General features: G+C 40.7%; 2 protein-coding genes across 4 annotated transcripts in view; both read right to left on the bottom strand.

The window, feature by feature from the left end:
- LOC127516467 (von Willebrand factor A domain-containing protein 7-like) overlaps positions 1–24,590 on the bottom strand; it is a 44,903-nt gene that overhangs the window by 5,763 nt on the left and 14,550 nt on the right. The window contains exons 1-13 of one of the 3 annotated variants that reach the window (XM_051901139.1): positions 18,253–18,309; positions 17,835–18,053; positions 16,654–16,947; positions 12,456–12,549; positions 12,208–12,336; positions 11,903–12,089; positions 6,568–6,737; positions 4,244–4,356; positions 2,829–2,945; positions 2,478–2,687; positions 2,111–2,243; positions 581–733; positions 244–330 (exon numbers count right to left, since the gene is read on the bottom strand). In XM_051901139.1, coding sequence (XP_051757099.1) covers positions 244–330; positions 581–733; positions 2,111–2,243; positions 2,478–2,687; positions 2,829–2,945; positions 4,244–4,356; positions 6,568–6,737; positions 11,903–12,089; positions 12,208–12,336; positions 12,456–12,549; positions 16,654–16,947; positions 17,835–18,032 — 1,885 coding nt within the window. In that variant the 5' untranslated portion in view covers positions 18,033–18,053; positions 18,253–18,309. Of the gene's footprint in view, positions 1–243; positions 331–580; positions 734–2,110; positions 2,244–2,477; positions 2,688–2,828; positions 2,946–4,243; positions 4,357–6,567; positions 6,738–11,902; positions 12,090–12,207; positions 12,337–12,455; positions 12,550–16,653; positions 16,948–17,834; positions 18,386–24,590 lie in introns of those variants that run through there. The other 2 variants (XM_051901141.1, XM_051901149.1) reach the window with 2 other exon arrangements.
- LOC127516499 (von Willebrand factor A domain-containing protein 7-like) overlaps positions 18,659–24,590 on the bottom strand; it is a 55,923-nt gene continuing 49,991 nt past the window's right edge. The window contains exon 16 of the mRNA XM_051901244.1: positions 18,659–19,742. Coding sequence (XP_051757204.1) covers positions 19,395–19,742 — 348 coding nt within the window. The 3' untranslated portion in view covers positions 18,659–19,394. The remainder of the gene's footprint in view (positions 19,743–24,590) is intronic.

The following is a 24,590-nucleotide window of genomic DNA, read 5'->3' as shown; positions in this document are numbered from 1 at the left end:
AGGAATAAATTACATTTTAAATTATATTAAAAGAGAAAACAGTTATTATAAATTGCAATAATATTTCACAATATTACTGTTTCTACTGTATTTATCAAATTAATGCAATCTTGGTGGGCATAAGAGACTTCTTTCAAAAACTTTTATAAAATCTTACCGACTCAAAACTTTTGAACGGTAGTGCCAAAAGAAATAATCAACTGTCTAGAAATATTCAAGTGGAGATATTAAATGAAATCCTACCGATGAATGGACGATTGGCTTTCGGTGTGAGGTCACCTCCCTCTATCTGCTCCACAAAGTTAAATAGAAAGTTCACAGAACTCTGACCTGTAGTAGTCACAATTAAAATATAGTGAAAGTAGCACAACTATTAAAAGAAGAAACATTATTGCAATGTTCCAAATGAAAACATTTTACTGATTATCTTTTCAAAACAATTGTTTGTTATCCATTGTTTGTTAAACTTCAAAATTCAAGATTGGATTAAATAGTTGTAATAATAATAAGAATAATACATTTGAAACAAAAACTGAAATCTCAATAGTTTACATATCTGGCAGATTAAAAAAAAATTTACCAGTGACTTTAAGGCTGTAGAAGCGTGTAGAGTTAATGCTGATCTTCCATTCCCCTGTCTGGTTGTCAGAGTTTAGTTTTACTCTCCTTAAATTCCCTACAGTCAGGATGCTACCCAGAGGACCATCTGCCACTGAACCTGATTGAGACACACCTGAAAGGCAGGGGAAGCATATGTAACCCATGTTAAATGTGGTGCCTAAACAAAATAAATAATATAATTGTATATTCTAATAGTTACACTATTAATGTAAAAAAAAAAAAAAAGAAGTTTAAACGATCTATTAATATGCATTGTGAATTAATTATGTATAAATAAAAATAATTAGTATTATAATTGAGCGCAGAACATGTGATGTATTGCACGTACACGAGTTGTGTATGACGCACGGAAGTGCAAGAGACGCGCTGAACACGAGACGAGAAAGCGATACAGAAGGGATTAAAAATTGATGATTGCTGGTTTAAGCGTGGATGCTAGCCGATTGTGAAGCTCCTCTGAATCTGAAGCGGGTGTTTATCAAACTGTGAAACTCGGGATTTGGTCAGGTTTATTGCTTGAGTTGAGAATCTCTCTCATGGATTTGAGATGGCGGGTCACCAAAAACTTGAATGCTGATTTCTGAACTTGGGAAAAAGACACTTTATGCTGCATCACGAGGATTTCTTCAATTCTTCAGTTGGGAGGACATTCTCTTTCGTTCAGGCACTTCTTTGAACTGGTAGGATTGAACTGATTTTGCACTCACCCACTGGACATCTTACAGGACTTTTCTGGACGATATCCAAAAGACAATTCAGACAAAGAGTTCTAATAAGAGTATTGTTTATTGAATGTTATTGAATGTGAACATTTTGAACATTTGAGTTGTGTCAAGAAGTTCCAATTTGGTTGAATTGTGGGTGTATAATATTGTACTTTACTTAAGGGTTTATTTGGTTTGTCTAAAACGGTATAGAAAATAATAACGCTAAAAGCAAAATAGAATAAGAACCCTAAACTCAAAAGTTAAAGAGACAGTGAAGCTTAAGAGCTGTCCAAAATACAGCTAAATCGAATAAAAGTCTTACTAAAATCTACGTACACAGAGATAGCGTAGATAACTTACATTAAATTGTTTTAAAAAGGAAAAAAGAGAAAACAAATCTTAAAAGAATAAGACAAGAAAAACAAAGACAACAGAGAATTCATATTTTGTGTATCATTTTATTTTATTATTATTGTTGTTTCCAATTTTGTTTCATGTCATTCAAGTGACTGTTCAATTACTCTATATATATATATATATAAAATTTTTTTTTTTTTTTTTTTTTTTTTTTTGAGTATCTTCCTCACATGATTTTGTGATTCATTTATTGCCAGTATTAATTCTGTTCTCCACTAACCTAGAAACTGGTCCATTGCTCCAACTTACGTTGAGGGCACTTGTTACACAGTTTTTTTTAACAATGATTTTGGCATCTAGATTTTTGTATTGCAGAAAATAAAACCCTCATATCAACACACAATGTTCAAGGTGTTTTGGCTCACCTGTAGGGCTGTAGAGGGTAAAGACTGGAGAGTCTCCGGTGACATACACAGTCACATTGGACAGAGATGGATCCAACACAAAAGAAAAGTTTTCTGCAATGGCTGGATTTCTCTCTACGTAAAGAACAGTCACCTTCAAGAAACACAGAGATGTTTTCAATATGTTGCAGTGTTTCATAGCAAAATTCCAAAGAACATTGAGAGTATTTTTGGGTGAAAACTTCCCATTCTTCTTACATTCTTCCATATTAAGTATGTTATAGTGAGTTTAAAGAGATAGTTCAAACTAAAATAAAAACTCATCTGCCATCTGTCCTTTATGTCCCATGATGATTTTACTTTTTGAGTTATCTTTGTCAGAACATACCAGGGCTGAGGTAGATGCATCCATAATGACTGCTGTGGCCTGAGACAGTGTAGCCCTTCTGACCTCTATGGCCTGTCCACCAGAAATATAAGCCAGGTCTCTGTACAGCTGCATGTCTGACTGAGGGATTGATCTTGAATTAAACTGTTGAGATTGTGAGACATCCCGTCTTCTACGGAATGAGACAGGGTTAGTCAACATGAAAGTGACCTGGATGACAGGGAGAAAGTGCAGAGAGCAGACAGAAATGATGTCAGTTAAAAAAATTTAAAAAATGAAAAAATGTCAGTTATAAATCAACAACACATTAATTTAGCAGCAGTGATGTAGAAGTGATCTGCAGGCACTCACTGTTGATTTGGTACGTTCTATCATGGCCTGAACAGTGCTTTTTAATTTTGAGTCCTTTGCTGAAGCATCAGTGAAAACAAAAATGTCTGAAGACAGAGGAGCACCTGCTAGTGCCAACTGGAGAACCATGAGGGGAAAAAAAAAAAAAAAAACAAGATAAGAGGAGCTCAAGATTATCATTTCTCAGTCTGGCGCTATCTCAGTCAAAACTTAGCCCAGCTGAGATATTCACAATAATTATATCAGTAATATAATCTTATATACTGTGTCAGTGTGAATAGGAGTGTTTTTCTTGGTTTTAATTAAAGCAGGAAGCCCCAAGAAGCCATGGTTTACAGTGAATTTATAACCGCTAAAGGGGCGTTGTTAGGCACAATGAGGAGCTGTTATTCACTGTAAACCACAGATTCTTGGGGCTTATTGCTTTTATAAAACGGTTACCACACAATACAAATATGCCAAAAAGTAAAGCCAAAAAATATGTATCAATGCAACTTTCATGAAATAAAATCGTTAAAAGCCTTCCTTATGCTGGAAAAAAATAGTCCCTGACCATGAACAGCAAAAGAAGTTACATTACGGCATTAGATATCGGCAAAGATTGTCTTTATGAGCAAGTCACTCAATCGTAAAGACTTTTTTTATTGAAACTTGTTGTGAACACGGAACAAGACGCAAATGACAAATGCTTTGACTATTGCTGTCAGTGAGGGCATGGGAAAACCCATTAACTGTTAAAAGGACAAGATCGCAGCGGACATTCAAACAGATTATTTTATTATGAACATAGGACTGACCTGAAGAAAATGCTAAATCTGAATGCAGGTAATACACTCGGTCACTCTGTCTCACAATACATAATGTAGTAAGCTTCAATTTACGTTGCTAAGAGTGGTTGCTAAGACAGACGCAGCAACATACACACTCAGTGGCGCAGCGATACTTATGTAATGCGGTCAGCTGTATGTTTTCGGGAATTTTACAACGGCTTCGAACGTGACTCAACCAATCAGAATCAAGGGCCGGAACTATCCGTTTTATAAAAAGATTTAGAAAACTTAAAAAAAAAAAAAACATACATGAAAACACGCGCACACACACACAGGTTTGTTTTTGTGAATTGTGGGGACATTCCATAGCCGTAATGGTTTTTATACTCTACAAACTGTATTTTCTATCGCCCTATACTACCCCTACCCCTAAACCTACCCATCACAGGAAACTGTGCACATTTTTACTTTCTCAAAAAAAACTAATTCTGTATTATTTATAAGCCTTTTGAAAAATGGGGACATGGGGTAATTTCCTCATAAGTCACCCTCTCCTTGTAATACCTATGTCATACCCATGTCATACAAATTTGTGTCCTGATATGTCACAAAAACGCACGCACGCGCGCACACATACACACACACCAGCAGTCCTGACAGGCACATCTCTGGTTCGTCTCCTCCTCCAGATGCTGTAAGGGAATTAATTCTCGCTTTGAAAACATCTGCATCCTTAGTCCTTGTCAGAGGTCCAAAATCTGTATGACACAAACACATCACAGAACGCTACAGCAACAATAATGTTCTACATCATTTAAATTGAATATAAATGTAATAATAACAGAAATATTTTGAATATCTTTATATAATTTACTTCCACTAACTGTTGTTCAGCTATCATTCAGATCCTCTGTAAACTTCATACTTGTATTGATAATGGTAAGCACCTTTAATATATTCCATAAAAACCAACTCACTCACAGATCATTACATGTTCAAGTCATTGCAAGTTTAAGTAAGGTTTGAACATGAACAAAAGTGATGATGATCAGTCAACCACAGAATTACCACACCACGCTTTAGTAGCTCAGTGTGTGTGATCACTGGTGTCACAGTGGGACAGTGTTTATAAGCTATCATAACAATTAGTAGTCTATAGAATATTAAATCTTATATTTTTTAATATTTGTTTTTTATTGTTATTATTTTGTCATTCAAAACAATGTTTTGAGGCACTGCCGCCTTTGCTTCTGTTGGGGGGAAAAAAACTGGACTATATTGTCACAATCTGTGTTTCATTTTCATGGACTTTTAGTTTATTTCTCCTCAGTTACCTGTTTCATTTGTTCTAGTTTCTCAACAGTGATTAGTTTCTATGGACACTCATACAACCAACACACTTGTTTGCCCTTGAGTTCATTATTACTGTGTATTTAAGTTCCTCTTTGTGCTTCATTCAGTTGTCCGGTATTGTTTGTGTCGTGTCAACATGCTGTCACATTGTCTTTTCTCATGTGGATCACTTGAGTTTGTTTTATTAAATAAATCTTTGTTTTATTAAACCTTTTTGGACTCTTCATCATTGTCATCAGAGGTCTGTTTCATAAAAGACACTAAGAAAAGTGGGGATTAAACTCCAAAACCTGTCTTGAATGAACCTAACAAACAAGTTTGGGCTATAGCGGTTTCATAAAAGGTAATTGAAGTTCACGCAATCCCACTAATTTGATCCAGGTTTACCAAGTCAAGATAATTACGCATGCACTCTTTTCTTAAGCAGTCCTAGAGGTCGATCATGGATCAAATCGATCCACCATAGCAAACAGCATATGTTTTGTGCCGTTTTATGTGTTTGAGACATGGTGTTTTCCTCAGTGCATAACTTGCATTTCACAGGTTTATTCTCCATTTGTAAATATTAGAAAGTAATGCAAATATTTCAATTTTGCTGCTAAACTTCACAGTGAACGAGAGCTGCTGCGCGCATGTGCACCAAACAGACGGAACACAATGGAATAGGAGCACAATAATTCTAAAATATGCATTTTGCTAAAATATTTTATTTTGGACATTAAATGTGCCTTATGTACAATTTTAAACCTACAAGTAAGTGTATTTTTATGATAGCAGTAACTGTAGATGGACATGTAATGGGGTAAATCAAATGTAGGCTACAGGCCAATTACTAAGTTTAGATTCATCTTACCAGTTAAAATGTAGTCTGTGCTTTTACAGTAAGTAGTTCCAATGTGGACAACAATATTGTATAATATCAATTGTTTATGTTTATATTGTATAATATTATTGTTTAATATATATAACAGCATTAACATAAACATTTGATATACAATATAGGCTAATTTAACACGTTTGTAGGTCTATATTGTATCATTTATAATTGTAGTCATATTTAAGTTGATTTTCTGTATACTGTATTTATTTATTTATTTATTTTTGGACTGATAGTGGTTAATAAAGTCAAATAATTGTATGTGAGGGTCAGCAGTAATATCATTGCGTTCCTATTGGTCAGTGTTAGAGGAGCTCAGCTCAGCCTGACAGTTAGCCTGCCCCAGACCAGGTTAGTACTAACTAACTAACTAACTAACTTAATTAATTATTAATGAATGAATTAATTAAGACCTTCCTTATGTACTATTGTACACCCAAAGCACTTTACAATCTTCAGGGGTATCTCCTCAACCACCACCAGTGTGCAGCCTCCACTTGGATGATGTGACGGCAGCCACAGTACAATGGCACCAGTGTGCTCAACGCACACCAGCTATAGGTGGAGAGGAGGGAGAGCCAGTTCAATGGATGGGGATTATTAGGAGGCCATGATTGATAAGGGACAATGGAGGGAATTTGACCAGAAGACTGGGGTTACACCCCTACTCTTTATGATAAGTACCTTGGGATTTTTTTAATGACCACAGAGGTCAGATCTAAATACACAATATGATTACCTGGATCACTAAATGGGACTAAAATGTATTCTGAAGGTTCTTCCGGAGTTCCTCTCTTGCTGTCTATGATACTGAAGGACACTCTCTTGGCTTCTCCAATGTCGTCAGACATACTGCCCGTGGTGTCAATCACAAAAGCCAGAACTGAGGTGTGACTGAGGCCCATCAATCTGAGAGAGAGAAAGAAACAAATAAAACGTCTCGGGTTACTACTGTAACCCTGGTTCCCTGAGAACAGGGAACGAGACACTGCATTCTAGAACGCAACTGTGGAACGCCCTCGCATGGCCGGTGTCTGAAACAATCTGTTCAATCACGACAATCCTATTGGCCGGCGACAACCTATGACGCAATTCAGGTGTAACCAGGAAGTATAAAAGAGGCACCTGGAGAACGTCATCCGCTTTTCGTCTGAAGGGACTGACAGCAGGCAGAATGGAGGCATGGCAACGAGACGCAGTTCTCAGGGAACCAGGGTTACAGTCGTAACCCGAGATGTTCCCTTTCGAAAGGGAACTCGCACTGCGTCCTAGAACACAACTGGGGAAAGAAATACCCACGCCGCCATGCCGAGAGGAGTGCATGCCATATGGCTGAGAAAAAGGGGCTAGAAAGCCAAGCACTCAACTCCTTCTGGTCACACCAGGCTGTCAGTGACAAAACTCCCTACGGCCAAAGCTGAGCTGAAGCCTCAAAGGAGGGAGCCCTCTGAGAAGAGGGCATGACTCACCAAGGCCGCTCAAGGCATGGAACCAGCATCTAGCAGAAGAGGTTCCTTTAGGGAGTCAGGCCAGAAAGCTCGAGCGGAGCCACCAGGGAGGCCGACGTAGCCCAAAAAGAGGCCTAGTCCATCAGCAACCTGTCTGTTCATAGAACAGAGTCCCTTACTTAAAACCCAAGAAGGGCAGCCAAATGAGAGGGACTGCAGAAAGGCAGAAACCACTCCTCACCGGAAAGAGACGGGCATCCCAGGGAGCAGAACTCAGCAAAGTGCTTCCCAACCCTCAGATCGAGGGGAGTAACCTGCTAGACCTTGCATCTACAGAATGCTAAGAGGAACATTCTGGAGGCTGGCTATTCTACATAGGGCCCAAAGGGGCTAGCTAGCTTCACCAGAAGCTGGTCTAAGGGGAGTAAAACCCAAATTCCTAAATAACCCTAGACCGCACTCAGGCAGCAAAAAAGAGGCCTAATGATAGTATAGAGGTGCCCAGTAACTTGGAAATCCCAAGGAGCTCAAAACATGGCTGGAGGGAAGGTTACAACTAGCTCTAAAGAGCGGAGGCTTCAACATATCGTAATCAACTCTCAATAAAGAGAGGAAGCCAACAACACTCAAGACATCAGAGGGAGGTTCAAAACAGAACCTAAAACACCTAAGTGTCTAATTTATGCCACACACCAAAAAGGGAACTGAGGCTCAGCATATCGCATCTACTCTAATATTAAGAGGAGCAACGTTCACCTAGGCCGAAACAGAGGAGGCCACAAACTCACCCTGCAAAAGAGAAGTTAGGAGGACCTGCTATTCGCATTTATTGCCCAATGCAGAGGGCGGGCCCCGGCCGGGGACAACTCTAACATGGAGGAGGCATACAAGGATCACCAGCTGCAGTATCAGAGCTGGAGAGGCCTTTTTTACAGAAAAAAGGCCTACTCTAGCTACTGCAAGCCAGGAGGCGGAAAGCACCAGCAAAACCTGCCTCCATCAAACAGACATATTCCTAAATACACCTAGGCCGGAATTAAAGGGCGGCCCCATGGTACGGCCGACACCTAACATGAAAAAGGTAACAAGAACAAAAACTCAGCCTAGCGACTCTTATGGCAAGAGGAGGCTGGTAAGTTAGAACGGGAAAGAACACCTGTGGCCTAAAGGGCAGCGATAAATAGAAAAACGCCTGCACGCTACACCGGACCCTAGACAGAGCGGAGGCAATTTAAAGACAACACGCATTGCAGGGCGATGAAAGAGAATGGCCATACCCAAAGTCATGGTACATCTGGATCCCAGGGGAGCGGAAGGTTTCAGCATATCGCCAAGACTCTCAAACGAGAGGAAACCACTTCACTACAACCTAAGGGAGGGTTAGCAAGGAGGCCAATTTCTTTAAGAACAGCCTGCTACTTGAATCATGAGCTTTGCTGGAGTCCAGAGAGGTGACTCCAGAAAATGTGATAACCATAAAAATGGCTTGCCACATGAAAAACTTCGTTCTGAAAAAAACCCAATAAGACCTACAAATCAAGATCATGAGTAGGAATTATAAAAGGTGTCACGACTAACCCTCACTTAAAGGGGGCTCCAGGGCCCTAGTAAAAAAGCCCCTTAAAAAATAAAACCCTAACTAAAAAATATATATATATATATATGTCCCCCAAAAAGCCTTAAGCAGAGAGCTTTGAGGTAAATGCAAAAGCAACGGCTCTAAATAGTTAGAGATGACCAACAAAACACTCAACCTGAGACATACAGAGAAAATGGCCAGCTTATAAATGTAAAAGTGGCCTGCCATACTCATGCAGTCTAAAAAGGCTGTGCTTCTCTTCAAACCTGGTCTGGACCATCAGAAAAGTTCCCGCTCCAGGAACATCATCGGCTCATCATCGGCCCGGCCTCAGGACCAATGAAGAAGCGCTTGTGGGGACGAAGGGTACAGAGGGACAGAAGAAGAGGAGAAGGTGGAGCGTGCAAACCTTCAGAAAGAAAGAAATACTCACTGGCGTTCAGAACGCCTGTGTTGTATAACTTCTCTCAGATCCTGCTTCTTCTTCCTAGCTTCTCGCCTTCTCTGCGACCTGCTTCTCTGAGGAGGAGGGGCCCGAGCGGCGACGCTAGATTTCTGGTCAAGTCTATGGCCCTCAGACCAGGATGGGCCAGGTCCCCCTGGCTGTCTGGGCGTAGATTCAGACCGGCGCGGTATACAAGATTTAAATGCTGCTGAGCGTGCCCTTGCCTCTTTGAACTTTCCCACCACCATCTCGACGGAAGTGCCAAAAAGTACAGAGGGTGAGACCGGGGCATCAAGGAGAAAACCCTTCTCTCTCTCCCCGATATCTGCCAGGTTCACCCACAGGTGTCTCTCCATTGCCACCATTCCCGCCATCGATCTACCAATTGCGGCAGCGGTCTGCTTAGTGGCACGAAGAGCCAGATCTGTAGTGCGGCGCAACTCAGCTACCGCTTCAAGTGAAAGACCCTGACCCTGGTCTAAATCTTTCAGCAGATCAGCCTGGTAAGCTTGAAGCACTGCCATGGTATGCAGTGAAGCACCAGCCTGACCTGCCACCGTGTATGCCCTGCCATTCAGACGCAAGGTGGTCTGGTAGGCAGAGCCAGAGCTTTAAGAGTTGACGCCCCCCCGCCGACGAGATAGTTTGCAAACGTCTCGTCAGTGGGAAGCATCGCCACATATCCATGCTCACGCAATCCTTCAACATTGGCATAATTCGCATGCTCATGCCGATGGATGCGGGCTGAATATGGGTTCTTCCATGCCTTCTCGATCTCAGAATGGAGATCAGGAAGGAAAGGAAGGCTCACGGGGGCTGCACAACGGTGGCCAGAAAGAAAACGTTTGTCTAATCTACCACGAACCGTTTCTTCCTGAGTGGGCTTCCACGACAGCTTTAACCTATCTGAGGCGCGCCCCATCACGTCAAGCAGCTCCCCATACGCGGGGCAGGATGGCCGAGGTTGGCAGTGAAAGTGTGAGATCTGAGCAGTCTCGGCCATCCTGCCCCTCGGCCATCGACTGCTCTTCATCTTGGCTCGGAGCCAAAAAAGCAAATCTGTTGAACCGGAGGATGCAAGAGAAATAGCATCCTCCTCGAGCAGATCACTCTCGCGAGCCGTCAAATCGCGAGAGACATTAACACCCTTTTTAAAGCATTCGGCGAGCTCCACCTGTGAACCCCACGACTTAAGCCACCTCTCTGCCTCGGCACAAGAGGGGCCCGAGCCGCCAGGCACAGGTGTCTGTTCTTCTTCCCTCAAGAAAATGGACAGACGAGAGCGGAGCGTCCTCATAGGAAGACGCTCACAATGCACGCAAACTGCTCCCTCGAGAACAGAGCATGCATGCTCTTTGCCCAGACAATGAACGCATATCAAACGCATGTCAAATATCTAGGACACGGATCAGCACACCGCTTGAAACGTTTCTCAGAGAATGTCTTACCTTGAACAGATCGCTACAGACAAACAGTCCCTGAAGACGAAAAGGGGATGACATGTTCTCCAGGTCCCCTTTTATACTTCCTGGTTACACCTGAATTACGTCATAGGCTGTCGCCGGCCAATAGGATTGTCGTGATTGGACAGATTGTTTCAGACAACGGCCACGTGAGGGCTTTCCCTAGTTGCGTTCTAGGACGCAAAGTAATTTACAATACTGCATCCTATATAATTCAGTGTTATGCTGTGTTCAAGTAATCTTGGAAAGATTGTATTTACGAGTTGAATGCACACAAATGGCACCACAATGTTGTAATTACAAGCGGAAAACTTGCAGCTTTTCTTGAACTTCTTTAGCTTTTCTTTAAGTCCTGACAGTTGTCAGTGAGAAAGCATGTCAGATGCAAAGGATGCAGCTTCTGTTTTGACAGTAAATTTGCTGAAATTAATGAAATTACTTTTTCATTTGTTGAAATTTACAATAAAACTATTAATGCTGCATTTACAAAATACCATAGTACCATAACTTGAATAAAAGCATAAAAGCTAAAACACATCGGGAGCCTTATTTATAAAACATGCGCATGATTTGATCTTAGAGTGTGTGTATGCTAAAATCCTCACCAACGTTCACATTTATAAAAACGGTCTTTGACATGGAATGGTAGCGCCACATCAGGTCCTAAGCCGATGAACACATTTTTCCTTGTGACAGAGAGTCGGAGTGGACGTTGACTGTAAATGACATTAATTAGGGGGCATTTACAAGGTGGAGATCTGAAACCATTTATAGATTTCACATCTGGAATAGAGGCATACACACTTCTGTGTGTGCGTATGTTCGTTCTCTGAATCTCACGTACGCACATTTGAGAAATCATTGTAAGATCAAATGCAGGAAAGTTTCTATACAACAGTTTCTAAATAAGGCCCCTGGTGTGCATCCTTTTGTAGAAGTAGAGTTATCTAGCTGAATTTTATGTAGAAATGGTACATCGCCAAGTTGCTTCGACCAAAGTGACGAACGCACCTGACCTCGTAATTACGACTTCCAACACGTAAATATGAACTTTCCAGAAGGACTTGGAATGCTTAATCATTTCTTTTATTACAGAAGAGCCCAAAACCAGATGTAGTGTAAAAGGAAGGTCCATGTACCGAAGAAAGGCTCGGTTGCCCGTGGCCAGTCGGATGTCTTGCAACATTTCCATAGTAGCGTTGATGGCCATGTCAGCAGCACGCTGGTGAAGGAAGCCATGACTTGAGCTGATATCATCCTTATTGATGCCTCCAGTGGGGTCTCTATAACTGGTCCTATCAAGAAAGCCGCCATGGCTACACTTGCCTGAGAAAAAATTATGTCAGCATATAGATTTGTGGTCCCAATTTCAAACATCCTGAGAAGTTGTAGGCTTAATTGAAAGGGAGATCAACACTACACATGGGATGGTAAGCATCCTTACCTGCAGGTTTTGCAGAGAAGACAATGCTGAAATATCCTGAGGTAAGTTTCTTATGCAGTAATATTTCTGGGAGAATATTATCACTACAGTCTTCCCCAATGCAGTTTTTGCACGTTGGCGTGCTGCGGTCTGTACATACAGATAAAAGATAAGAATGTGAAGTTTACACCATAGTGTGGCAAAACTAGCTCTAGACATTGTAGACACTCTAGAAATTGTAGAATGAGGGTAATTTTATTATGTCATACCTGCTAGATTGTTAAGAAGAAGCTCAGGTCTGATCAGGGGGCTGAAAGGAGCAGTGCTTCCCAGTTCCACCCAGTTACTGTGGCTATAGAAATCCTGCACACAAACATACTTTAGTGACCAACAACACAGTGTTCACATGATTTACACACACACACTACACTTCCATAGGCTTCCATGTTTATGGGGACTTACTAACTGTATATTCTATCCCCTAACCTTATACCTAAACCTACACATCACAGAAAACTTTCTGCATTTTTACATTTTCAAAAAACATAATTAACAGGGACCAAAAAATGTCCCTACAAGATCAGACATTTCAAGTATTATTAGCCTTATTGTTATTTATTACAAAAATTCTAAAAGTACAGTGCCCTCCACTAATATTGGCACCCTTGGTAAAGGTGACAGTTTTAGAGATATTTTACTCATAAGAGTTTCTAGGGGTGCCAATAATTGTGGCCAACATGCATGAGAGAAAAACATTTCATAGTGTGAGTTTCCCCCCATGTTCAATTATTTTACTTCAATGAAAGGTTAGAATTTTGTGAATTTTTTAATGAAAGATCAAAAGGATAAAACAATACAGATTTATAGGTTTCTGAACATTTAGTTTCTTGTTCACATCAGATTTGGATTTCTTATTGATTTAAGCAATTTGCATGTGTTTTGGTACAAACATGTATGTGCAAAAGAGTAAATCCAATTGTCTACAATTTGCACAATATCTAAATGCACTTGGCTTGTTGATCAAAACTGAACTGAGTTGAGCTAATTCTCAGTGAAACTGTCAAACTCTTCACAACTTCTAAACATTCTTTCATCGTGTGAGCCTCCACGTGCAAAATGATCCATTCAGTTATCAAAAGAAACATGCATGTATATTCTATAAACACCTTTGACATTGAATATTTGTAATGTCTGCTGAATGGGCAAATGGCCTGCCATTGTAATGAAATAAAAATCACAATCTTACCAATCAACCAATCAAGTTTGGAAGAATACAGTATAGGTTATATGGAGTTTGCCCAGCACGATCACTACCATTTTTGAACATGGAGGAACGTTTAAATCCCTAAACAGCAACAACAGTTTATTTTTGTAGAAATGTGTTGCATATAAATTGACAACGCAGTTGCTTGTTGTGTAAGAGCAATGGAAAGATATGTAAGAATGAGCATTCAAGAGCATTCAACTAGACAAAACTGAGATTCTTATATAGTGCAGATAGTGTCAACTAAAAAGTAGAAAACACATGCAATTTTTATACAACAAATATTTCCATAGTGGAAAAAAAAACATCTAAACATTTTGACCTGTGTGGTTCACATGATGACAAAATCGTCTCGGTTACGTATGTAACCCTCATTCCCTGAAGGAGGGAACCGACGAATTGGGATATCGCATGAGAGCCTTATCACCTTTGAGTGTAAACTAAATGAGCCAATGGACATTGGTGTATGAGCTGTAAAAATTGTTGAATACTGCTCTAAAAATTGTAGGGTGTGATGAGAAATGACCTATACAGGAGCTGTATGAGACGTCTATTCTAAGACAAACTAAGAAAATTGTTGCTGATGAGACACACATTTTACATGAAGATTTTAAGATGTTACCCTCAGGGAGATGGTTGAGGATTTTGATGTGCAAATTATTTATTATAAAATTATTTTGTGCCAACTGCAGTTAAACTATTTAATAGGGAATTGCATAAATGAAAGAACAGGTAGGGTACTGTTGTTTTATCTGGATTGTGGCTATTAGTAATTTATTATGTTTGTATTGTTTATGTGAGTTTATTGTTGTACTGGCCATGTCATGGTTGTCCAAGATGAATTTCCCAGCAATGGGACAATAAAGTATATTCAATTCAACACTGACTGGACGCGTTCCTCAGTGAGACGTGCTGTCCGGATGACCGAGTCCAATGCCATCCCGAGAAAAGAGATCCTCTGCCCAGGGGCAAGTTTGGGGCGTGGGGCGACAGGGCCAGCCCGAAGGGTAGGACTTTGTACTGATATGCCCGACCCTCGAACGCAAACCGTAGAAAGGGTCTGTGTCGAGGAAGAATCGAGACATGAAAGTACATGTCCTTCAGGTCGATCGCTGCAAACCAATCTTGGGGACGGATGCATTCGAAAATGCGTTTCTGCGTCAACATCTTGAACGGCAGCCTGTAAAGGGACCGATTCAGGAATTGCAGATCCAAGATTGGCTGTAGCCCACTGCCTTTCTTGGGTATAATGAAGTAGGGGCTATAAAACCCTGACTTCATATCGGCTGGAGGGACCGGCTCTATTGCGTCCTTCGCCAGTAGGTCCCTCTGCCCAGAGTACAGGGGCATCGCTCGCAGAGACATGAGTGAAGTGAACGCCTCTGAAAACTGGGGGACGCGGGGCAAACTGAATCACATAGCCGAGTCTGATCGTGCGGATGAGCCAGCAGGACGGGCTGAGAAGTGTTAACCAAGCTTCCAGACTCCGAGCCAGCAGGACCAACAGCAACACAGACCCAGGGTGGGGCAGCAAGGCGAAGCAGAGGGACCCGAGGTCAGTAGCAGTGCACAGCTCCTCCAAGAGCTGTTGATCAAGACCACCCTGGGGCATCTTCATGAGTGCTTTGGCCTGGTAGACCTGAAGCAACGCCATGGCATGCAGGGCAGAGGCGGCCTGTTCACAAGCTCTGTGAGCCTTCTCTGTTAGATTGGAGGAGAACTTACAGGCCTTGGATGGGAGACACGGGTCACCCCGCCAGCTGGCGGATGTCGGACACAACTGCATCGCGACGGCACGCTCAACTGGGGGGATTCCGGCATACCATTTGGCCACCTCAACATCCAGGGTGGTGAAGGTGGATGAGGAACCCAGACCAACTTCGGACAGAAAAAGGTGTCTTCCATGATCTGGTCACCTCATCATGCACTTCCGGAAAGAAATGCACCAGGGCGGGGCACTGAGAACCAGCGCGGGCCGCCCCTAGAAACCAGTCATCCAACTGAGAAGGTTCGGAACACAGTGGAGGATTCCACACTAGCCCGACCTGCTCGGCGGCCCGGGAAAGCATAGCGGTCAGCTCTGGATCAGACTCGGGCAACGCTACAGTCCCAGAAGGAGGCAACGCAGCCGAGTCTTCATCTCCAGATGACTCTTGCTCACCTTCCGATGCCGCAATCGACACCTGGTCCTCAGCAGGCGCTCCAAAGAAAACGGATGGTCGCTTATGGGAGGGACCAGCATGATCCTTGGGAAGCACCACTGAGATGGGGCCCACGGAGATGGTCTCGGCGGGGAAGCCCTAACTGTGATCCTCAGGTCACCCTGCCTACACGCCGTACTGCCGCTCTCCCGGCGTGCGCCAGAAAAAACAGCAGAACGGGGCAGTACCAATGAACGAGAGTCTAGACTGCAACACTACGACAGTCATGTTACCACATTGGACACATGAACTATCCACAAAAGCTGACTCAGCGTGCTGAATGCCCAGGCACGTATTACAGCGATTGTGACTGTCAGCTGGGGCCAGGGAACAACCGCATCCAGTAACGCACGGACGGAATGACATCTTGAAAAAGACACAGTGTCCATCCGCAATGTTCTTTTAGGAGGGGAAACTCACTCTTTTTTTTTTTTTTTTTTAGTGCTGAAGCACACAGGGGAAGCCACGGTGTGATTGTAGATTCACACGGGTCGCCTACAATCAACACACACAGACAACCTGAACCCGAATCGCAGACCTGTCTGTGGAAAAACACAATAGTTTTTAATGCTGTGAAAACAGCAGTTGAGAGCTGTATAGAGAGCTCGCGGATAGAGTTCTGATGTTTCAGCGAACAATTGCACATAGAGAATGTTAAGGATGTTTCGAGAAATGTGCCAAAGCGATTGAGGAAAACTTTAGTACAAAAATAAGAGAAGAGAGAATTGGCACCTCCATATAAATAGAGCTAGGGTTTGGTTCGATGGCAGTGCATGAACTGATAACATACCATAAAAATTATACACTCCTCGTTTCTTTGTAAGTGGGCAAACTTACAAAATCAGCAGGGGATCAAATAATTATTTTCCTCACTGTAGTCACTTTGGATAAAAGTGTCTGCCAAATACATAATTGTAATGTAAAATGTAAAATAAAACACAAATATATATGTTGGTATAGGGCCAGATTGAAATTTCACTGTAATTTCCAATCATAACGTACCTGTAGAGTATGGCATAAAGCCCCCAGTGTGATACGGGCAGAGATATAGCTCTCCTGCTGCACGCTGGCCTTTACTGCAGCCATGCCACGAGTGATGAGGTCCCGGCCCTCAATGAAAGTCTCATTATCTACGTGATGTGCCGCACTCAGTGCAAACTTTACATCTATGGCTGCATTGCTTAGATAAATCTCTGCTATAGCTGAATAAAATCCCAGTGAAGAGAGGGCAGAAGATGAATCAGGAGATGTTGCGCAGGCTTTTTGTACATCAGATGCAGTCAGTTTGTTGTTTATCTTGAAGTGAGGTGTATAAAGAGGAGAAAATTTCATTATTAAAAACACAGAAATTCCCTCTGTTTTCAGGTTTCAAATCAGGTCTGTGTGTAACATAACCTGAGACTTAGCAAATTCAAAAAAAAAAAAACAGCAGATTCAAAATTCACATTTGAGTTATGACAAATTTATGTTGTAAAACAAATTATGAAAGTCTCTTGAAGGAATGTTAATCACACACCCTTTTTTACTTAATAACCCATTGTTTGCATGACTAAGGCCCTGTTTCCACCTGGTTTTAAGATGCATTTTGGTCGATCGGATCACAAGTGGACGCCGCTAAAAAAAAAGGTGTAAACGGGGTTTAAAAAGTTTTGAGTCACAAAAAGACCATCTACTCTCCACCTATACTGACCTAATGTGTAAACATTATGCGAAGCGCGCTAACCAGACGGGATTTAAACTTTGTCGGCTGAAGACCCAAGTTTGGTTTGAAGAGGGAAAAATGCACCAAGCACAATGTTCTCTCACCATTCCTGATTTCGAACACACATTCACAAAGTTTGGCGCGGTCTTGCAGCTATCAGAGCAGAAACAAAAGCTGATGCTTTTCCGTGTGTTTTCCATCATTTACGTGCATGTTAATATGTAAATTAAGTGAGCTTATTTTGTCCATTAGATCGAAAGATCTGAAAAAGCCCACATATTTACCCGACCCTCCCCACGAAGAAATCAAGAAAGAAGTGGGCAAAAGAGACGGATTAAAACACCAGGTGTAGTGTCTCCCTCGTGTGATCTGTTCGACCAAAAAACATTTTAATACTAGGTTTAAACATGGCTTAAAATGCTAATTATCTTCCTGGTTCTAAGAACAATTCAGTTTGTTCACTCCTATATTCTTTTCTTACAGCCAGTGTAAAGTCTCGTCCCTGGGCAGTGGCTATGTCACGGCACACTTCTGCTGTCTTGCGAAGGATGGCCATCTGAGTGATTTCTCTATGGGTCATGGAGCCATAATTAAAAAGAGGTTTGAATGCTGCCACCTGGGGGGGTTGAAACAAGGCCCCCCAAAGAAGAAATACAGCCACTACAACCAGTGAAGCCATGGCTGTCCACAATAATAGGTGCTGTGGGAAAATTCAGTTTGAAAATTCAGTCTTCTCTCACCAGTAAAGAAGAGCTTGATTAAACATTTCACTAAACATTATTACAAATAAACAGTTCACTTATATCTTTAACTGGAAATTTCCTCACAAAATATTACATATCACTCAATCAGAGAAAAAATATGAATAAAAAAGTTAAATTAGAGAATTGTTTGATTACCTTTTCACAGATTTTGCTTGTGTATACTGTAACTTATGCACAGCCTCTCAGTGTATTTATACACCTTTAGACACGTCATGAATGTCACCGTCACGCATAAGTTTGTGATGTAAATAAGAGATTGCATAAATGAGAATCCTTTAACCGTAAGTGTGCGTGTTACTAAGAAAATCAGAAAGGATCTACCACCATTGTAGATTGTGCCTTTTTTTCAATACACTCTTTGTTTGGTTAGCAAACTTAACTCACCTCTGTTACCTTGACAAATCTTAATGTCCTGTAAAAATGCTGTAAATCATTACAGCGCCATTAAGTTATTTGAACTTATTTCTTCTCTTTAACTCCAATTGTTATGACAAGTTTTGGGTTTTGAACTCAAGTTTATAAGTTTTTAAAAATTAAACTTAAAGTAATCCATTGTCTTGACCATTTGAGAGTTGAAACAAAGATTATCTTCAAGTTGAGTTAACTTATGATTAGTTGAGTTAACTCACATTTTTAGTTTAACCAGCTGGAAATGTTTAACAACGAGTTTACAAAATAATATTGCAGTTTGAAACCATAAAAACAGATGTCATTTCAAGGAATCTGTCTGATTCATTAGTATGCTTGGAAATGCTTCAAACTTTTCCAGATCAATATATATATTTTAGTATGTGTTAGTCATATATCAACATTAGTGGTAGATCAAAAATCACAATCATACATGTCACTTTATTAATCCAGTCCCCCCCAAATGTATTACAACTTATAATCACTCATGTGACAAGAGTTCAGTGAAGGCCCTGAGTCAAGGAGAGGCTGAATGAGAATGAAAGCAAATGTAAAAATGGAAAACCAACACAATGTCATGCCCACGTCATACAATGTCACAATGTCTTCAACAATATTGCTGCCCCTTAAATGAACTTTGTCTTTAATAAACTTCTAAAATAAGATCAAGAGTAGAGTCTACACTACTGTTGAAACCACAGCTTACCCACAAAAACTAGTCCCAAACACACCTGTTTACTTACTTCAGAAAGTGAGTGAAATTTCAATAGTAAACCTTAATTCTTAAATATTTACAAAGACTCTTTTACACCTGACAATTCAAGACAAGTAAAGATTGCAACATAAATTGGTACTTGCTGTGCTAAATATTATTTAGAATCATACAAAATGGGAAACAAAAAACCAGGAGAAAGAAAGGCACATGCATAGTCAGTAACATCCACTGAAAATAGCACTTGCTGTGGAGACAGAGCTTCTGCCTCAGTAGTGAGTGTGACAGCCGTCCTAGACTTGATTTTAGAGGGTACGGTCAGTGTGACGCTTGAGCGCTGAGCGCTTCCTCCTGCCACAAGGATCAGATAGCTGGGGAAAGACACGCCTGTCTCCACCAGGTCAGTCCTGGCTCGGATTGTGTAGTTGCCGCCTATAGTGTTAGAGGCTACTGTGAAGTTAAGACTGAATGGGACTCCAGGCAGTGTAGTGTTCTGCGATTGGGCCTGTGGAGGAACAGACATGGTTAATGTAGGGTGACCATATGTGCCATTTTCCCAGGATGTGTCCTGTCCAGGATTTCTAAGTTGCATAAAATGTCCCAGTTTTGGTTTTGTTTTAATATTTGTGGAAGGTAATGACTGAAAAATAATTTACCAATGGCGTGCATTATACATAATCGACCAATCGTGGCTTGCGAGAAGGCTGGATCTACAGAGAACGGTCAAAGCACTGCAAATACAACAACATTTTAATGCATTGCATGAAGACTGTCAATAAGAACAGTGGCTTGCACAGACCTCCGCGTAGAAATCGCGTTCCTAAGTCGCGTTCCGGGGGCACATTGATATGACCACTTTCACGATTAAAGAGGCAAGTGCTCAAGCCATTTTAGGCAATTTAGAAATCCTGGACAGGACGCGTCCTGGGAAAATGGCACATATGGTCACCCTAGTTAATGTATGTTATTTCTCTCATACAGTGTTGCGTTTTTGATGCTATTTTTGTACCAAACTGTGATGTAAAATTAGGGTCATTTTGTTTTATGATTGTTGTAAATTACAGCTATTTGTGTTTGTGTATGCAACATTTTTCCAGATAATTCTTACTGTGATGGTTATTCTAGGTTCCCCTGGTAAAATTTGCATTCCAGGGGTTAAATATCATGTTATTTGGGGTCACTTCTACCCGCAGATATGAAAAACAGCCTCGACAACAGTGTTAATGTAGCCCATTTGGAAAACCGCAGACTTGGCAACACTAGTAATCCTGAAGACATTGATTAGCTGGTTCAGGTGTGTTTGATTTGGGTTAGAGCTAAACTCTGTAGGACAATGGCCCTCTAGGACCAAAGTTGCCAATCTCTGATGTGAGCTCACACAGAAGTTACTTTAAAACCAAGCAGTATTCTTTTATAAAAACTTGAATTTGCTTGAAAAACACAATGTGAAATCTGCAAGTAAATGTTTCACCCTTACACAAAATTCCAGATTGCACAGACTCCTATTTCTTTGAGCAATGCTAAATGTGACCACACCTTATAGCAAAATTATTTTGTGTGGGATTTTCCAATCCATTGAAAATATATTTTTAATATAAATTATATGATGCATGACATCCACGACCCTACAGAGGACAAATTGTTTGAAGAATGAATGGATGGATGATGTTATACCAATAAAAGGGCGGGTGAAAATCTGTCCCCATGAGTCTCCATGACCTCCCTCAATTATCTCCACAAAGTAAACGAGGACGTCCACAGAACTCTGACCTGTATTCACAATAAGGAATTCTGAATTATGGACAGGCATATTGTCAGGGAGTCAACTCAGTCACCAACCCAGTCACCACCGTCACCACATTCACCAGATCACAATCACCTGATTACTGATTCTTTGCACCTGTCAGCGATCACCGGTCAGCTCTATAAAACTGCACTCCTCCAGTTCACGCATTGTCTGGTCTTAACCTTATCTTGTTGTGTTCCCGGATCAACTCACCTGCGTTATACTTACCTGTTGTTCCTACTAGCCGTCCAAGTTCTCCTCAGCTCCTGCTCTCCATTGTCTCCACGCTCTTCAGCTACTGGATCTCCTGAAAAAGAAACAAAGACGGCATCACACACAGATAAGCTACACCAAGACATTCCCTCTCCCAGCCTGCTTACCTGGATTGCTTTCACTGCTGTGGTGTTCTTCATCTCAGTTCAATAAACCTGCTGTTGTTTATCACTTGCCTCTGTGTTCCTCATCTATCCGCTGACACATAGGTGTTTATTTTGTATACTACTTAATTAGTCTTTTTAAATTGTTTAATTGTACATGGTAGGAAACACCACCATACACTTTATGGTGAATATTCCATGTCCCATACAACACTTTACAGAAGCTTTTCTACAACTATTTATTGCAAAAGCTATTTTAAGTTAAATTGAATGGGTAAAAATATGTCTGGTTCAAAAAAATGGAAACTTTAAAAGCAGTTCATACACTGAAATAACTTTACCGATGACTTTCAGGGTGTAGGAACTTGTGGAGCTGATACTAATCTTCCATTCCCCTGTCTGGTTGTCAGAGCTGATTTTTAATCTCTTTAGATTCCCTACAGTCAGGATGCTACCCAGAGGACCATCTGCCACTGAACCTGCCTGAGACACACCTGAAATTGGCATTCATTAAATCAGATGTTAATTGCGTAATTATCATATAATCCTAATTGTAAAGACTTGACATGCTATGTAGCCCTAAAGGGATACTCCACCCAAAAATTAAAATTCTCTTATTTACTCACCCTCATGCCATCCCAGATGTATACGAATGTCTTTCTTCAGATAAATACAAACAAGGATTTAAAAAAAAAAAAAAATCCATCTCTGTGATAAAATGCAAGTGGATGGGTCACTCAAAGTTGATGCTTCAAAAACCACACAAAGCAAACACAACAGTAATCCATACAATCACAATTGAATAATCAATTTCTTCTGAAGCGAAACGATAAGTGTGGGAAAAAATTTAAACTAAACCATTCCTTGCTGCCATTGGTTATATGCGGGTTAATGAGAGCATCATGTTCAAAGTTTTACATCAGCATGAAGCTCACATGAGAAGTGATGCGGAAGCACAAAGACACATCATGCGAGTTTCACACACGCTTACAACATGCCTCACAACATGCTGATATTTACGTCAAACGTGAATTCATGTATGACAGTTGACTGGAAGCAATGGTTTATAATAAAAAATTTCCTACCTACACCAATCATTTAGCTTCAGACAACACTGATTCATCAACTGTGGTTGGAAATTACCGCCGTTTTCTTTTCTTTTTTTTCTTCAAGCATCAATTTTGAGAGACCTATTATATGTAATCATAGATATGGACTGTTGTTCTAAAAATATTTCTTTGTTTATCTGATGAAAAAAAATCATACACATCTGGGACAGCATGAAGGTGAGTAAAAGATGAGAAATTATGAAACTATGAAACTGGTTTATCAAGCACATACTGTATATGGGTATTCTGTCACTGGCTCACCTGTATGGCTGTAAAGTGTAAACACTGGAGAGTCTCCGGTGACATACACAGTCACATTGGACAGAGATGGATCCAACACAAAAGAAAAGTTTTCTACAATGGCTGGACTTCTCTCTACATAAAGAACAGTCACCTTCAAGAAACAGGTTTTACCGGATTTGAGTGTTTAAGAGTTGCCTCCAAGAACAGCACCGCACAAATTAAAGCATTTAGATTAGGAGATGATTTGTGGTATACAGCAAATTACACTTACAGTCAAACCAAAATTAATTCAGACACCTTGAACATTTCATTCATTAATACAGTTTATTCACTATAGTTTAAAAAAATGGTAATAAAATATGACAATCAAAAATATCTTAATTTGTGTTCCGAAGATGAATGAAGGTCTTACGGGTGTGGAACGACATGAGTGTGAGTAATTAATGACAGAATTTTCATTTTTGGGTGAACTAACCCTTTAATGAAGTGAATCAGTAAATCATCTGTTATACTGTTATGTCTGATCATATCTCCTTTCTTGCATTTGTAGGAAAGTGTGGTTGGATTGCCACGGCAGGCTGGTGGAGTCCAGCCACCTCATGGAGGACCGGGGGGTGTGGCCTCAACAGGGCCTAATGGGGCAGGGCCTGACAGTTATCTGGCCAATCCACAGCAGGCGGCCATGATGCAGAAGATGATGGCTATGGAGCAGGAAAAGAGGGTCCAGATCCATATGATGGAGCAGCAGAAAGCACAGCTTATGAGAGAACAGAGACAGCAGCAGCAGCAGCACATGCTGGCAGAACAGGTGAGTGCCATTGACACTATAGACATACAGTGCTTTTCTGCTTTCTGTTCAGTTGTTTGTGACTATTGATAAGGAATTTTGATAATCATCTAGTTTTCTGCTTCGCTTTCCCTCTTTTTCCAGTTACAACAGCAGCAGCATCTCCCCAGACAGATGAGTCAGGCGCAGAGGAATCCATACCCACTCCAGCAGTTTCAAGGCAAGACACATACATATACAACGAAAGGAGGATAATATCCATACCCACAATCTAAACGCTTTGCCACTAGTTGTAATGACCATATTACTTCATGTGGCTAAAGGGCTTATAGTGTTATACAAGCACTGTAAGGACCTGAAGTGGATAGTAATGTGAAAAATCTGAACTTCCTCTATTTAAATCCGAAAAGTAAACGGTCTGTATTTTAGTTCATTAATGTTAACATTGATGTAATGTAAACATTATTATTAATGTAGACATTTGGCATTAAGGCAAGTCAGTTCACTCGGTGGTCATTTTGGTAACACTCCCAGGCAGCTACTTTCAGTGTAGATAATAAGTACAACTTCTGTCTACTAGAATGGAGACCAAAAAGTTTGCCAAGATTACCTTTTAATAACATAACATATATATATTACACGTGTATATATACACGTGACAAACAAAGGGAACTTAACTAAGGTAATTAACTAGACACAGGTGAAAGCAATGAATAATAAAACAGAATGGGGAAAACTAGGTTAAACTAACAGAACATAACAGTGAACATGTAACAATATAATCCTAAATCTGGCAATATAATATGGTCCCTTATATACTTGTGCCTGTAATGACCACTAGATGGCAGCAAGGTTTTTTACTAAAGCTCCAAAATGCAAACAGAGCCCCTTGATTGAGAACCAGATAAGCCTGAAACCAAACAAAATGAAATAATGAAAAAGAGTTGTGGGGTAAACTGTCAGTCCTGGATACTACATTACTTAATCTAAACAAAGATAAAATTTCAATGATCAACATATTAGACAGGATATTAAGATTAATATGAGCTTT

The sequence above is a fragment of the Ctenopharyngodon idella genome, chromosome 1, assembly GCF_019924925.1.
Source record: "Ctenopharyngodon idella isolate HZGC_01 chromosome 1, HZGC01, whole genome shotgun sequence".
In the NCBI taxonomy this organism is placed as follows: domain Eukaryota; kingdom Metazoa; phylum Chordata; class Actinopteri; order Cypriniformes; family Xenocyprididae; genus Ctenopharyngodon; species Ctenopharyngodon idella.
This window is presented reverse-complemented; position numbering and strand designations above follow the sequence as displayed.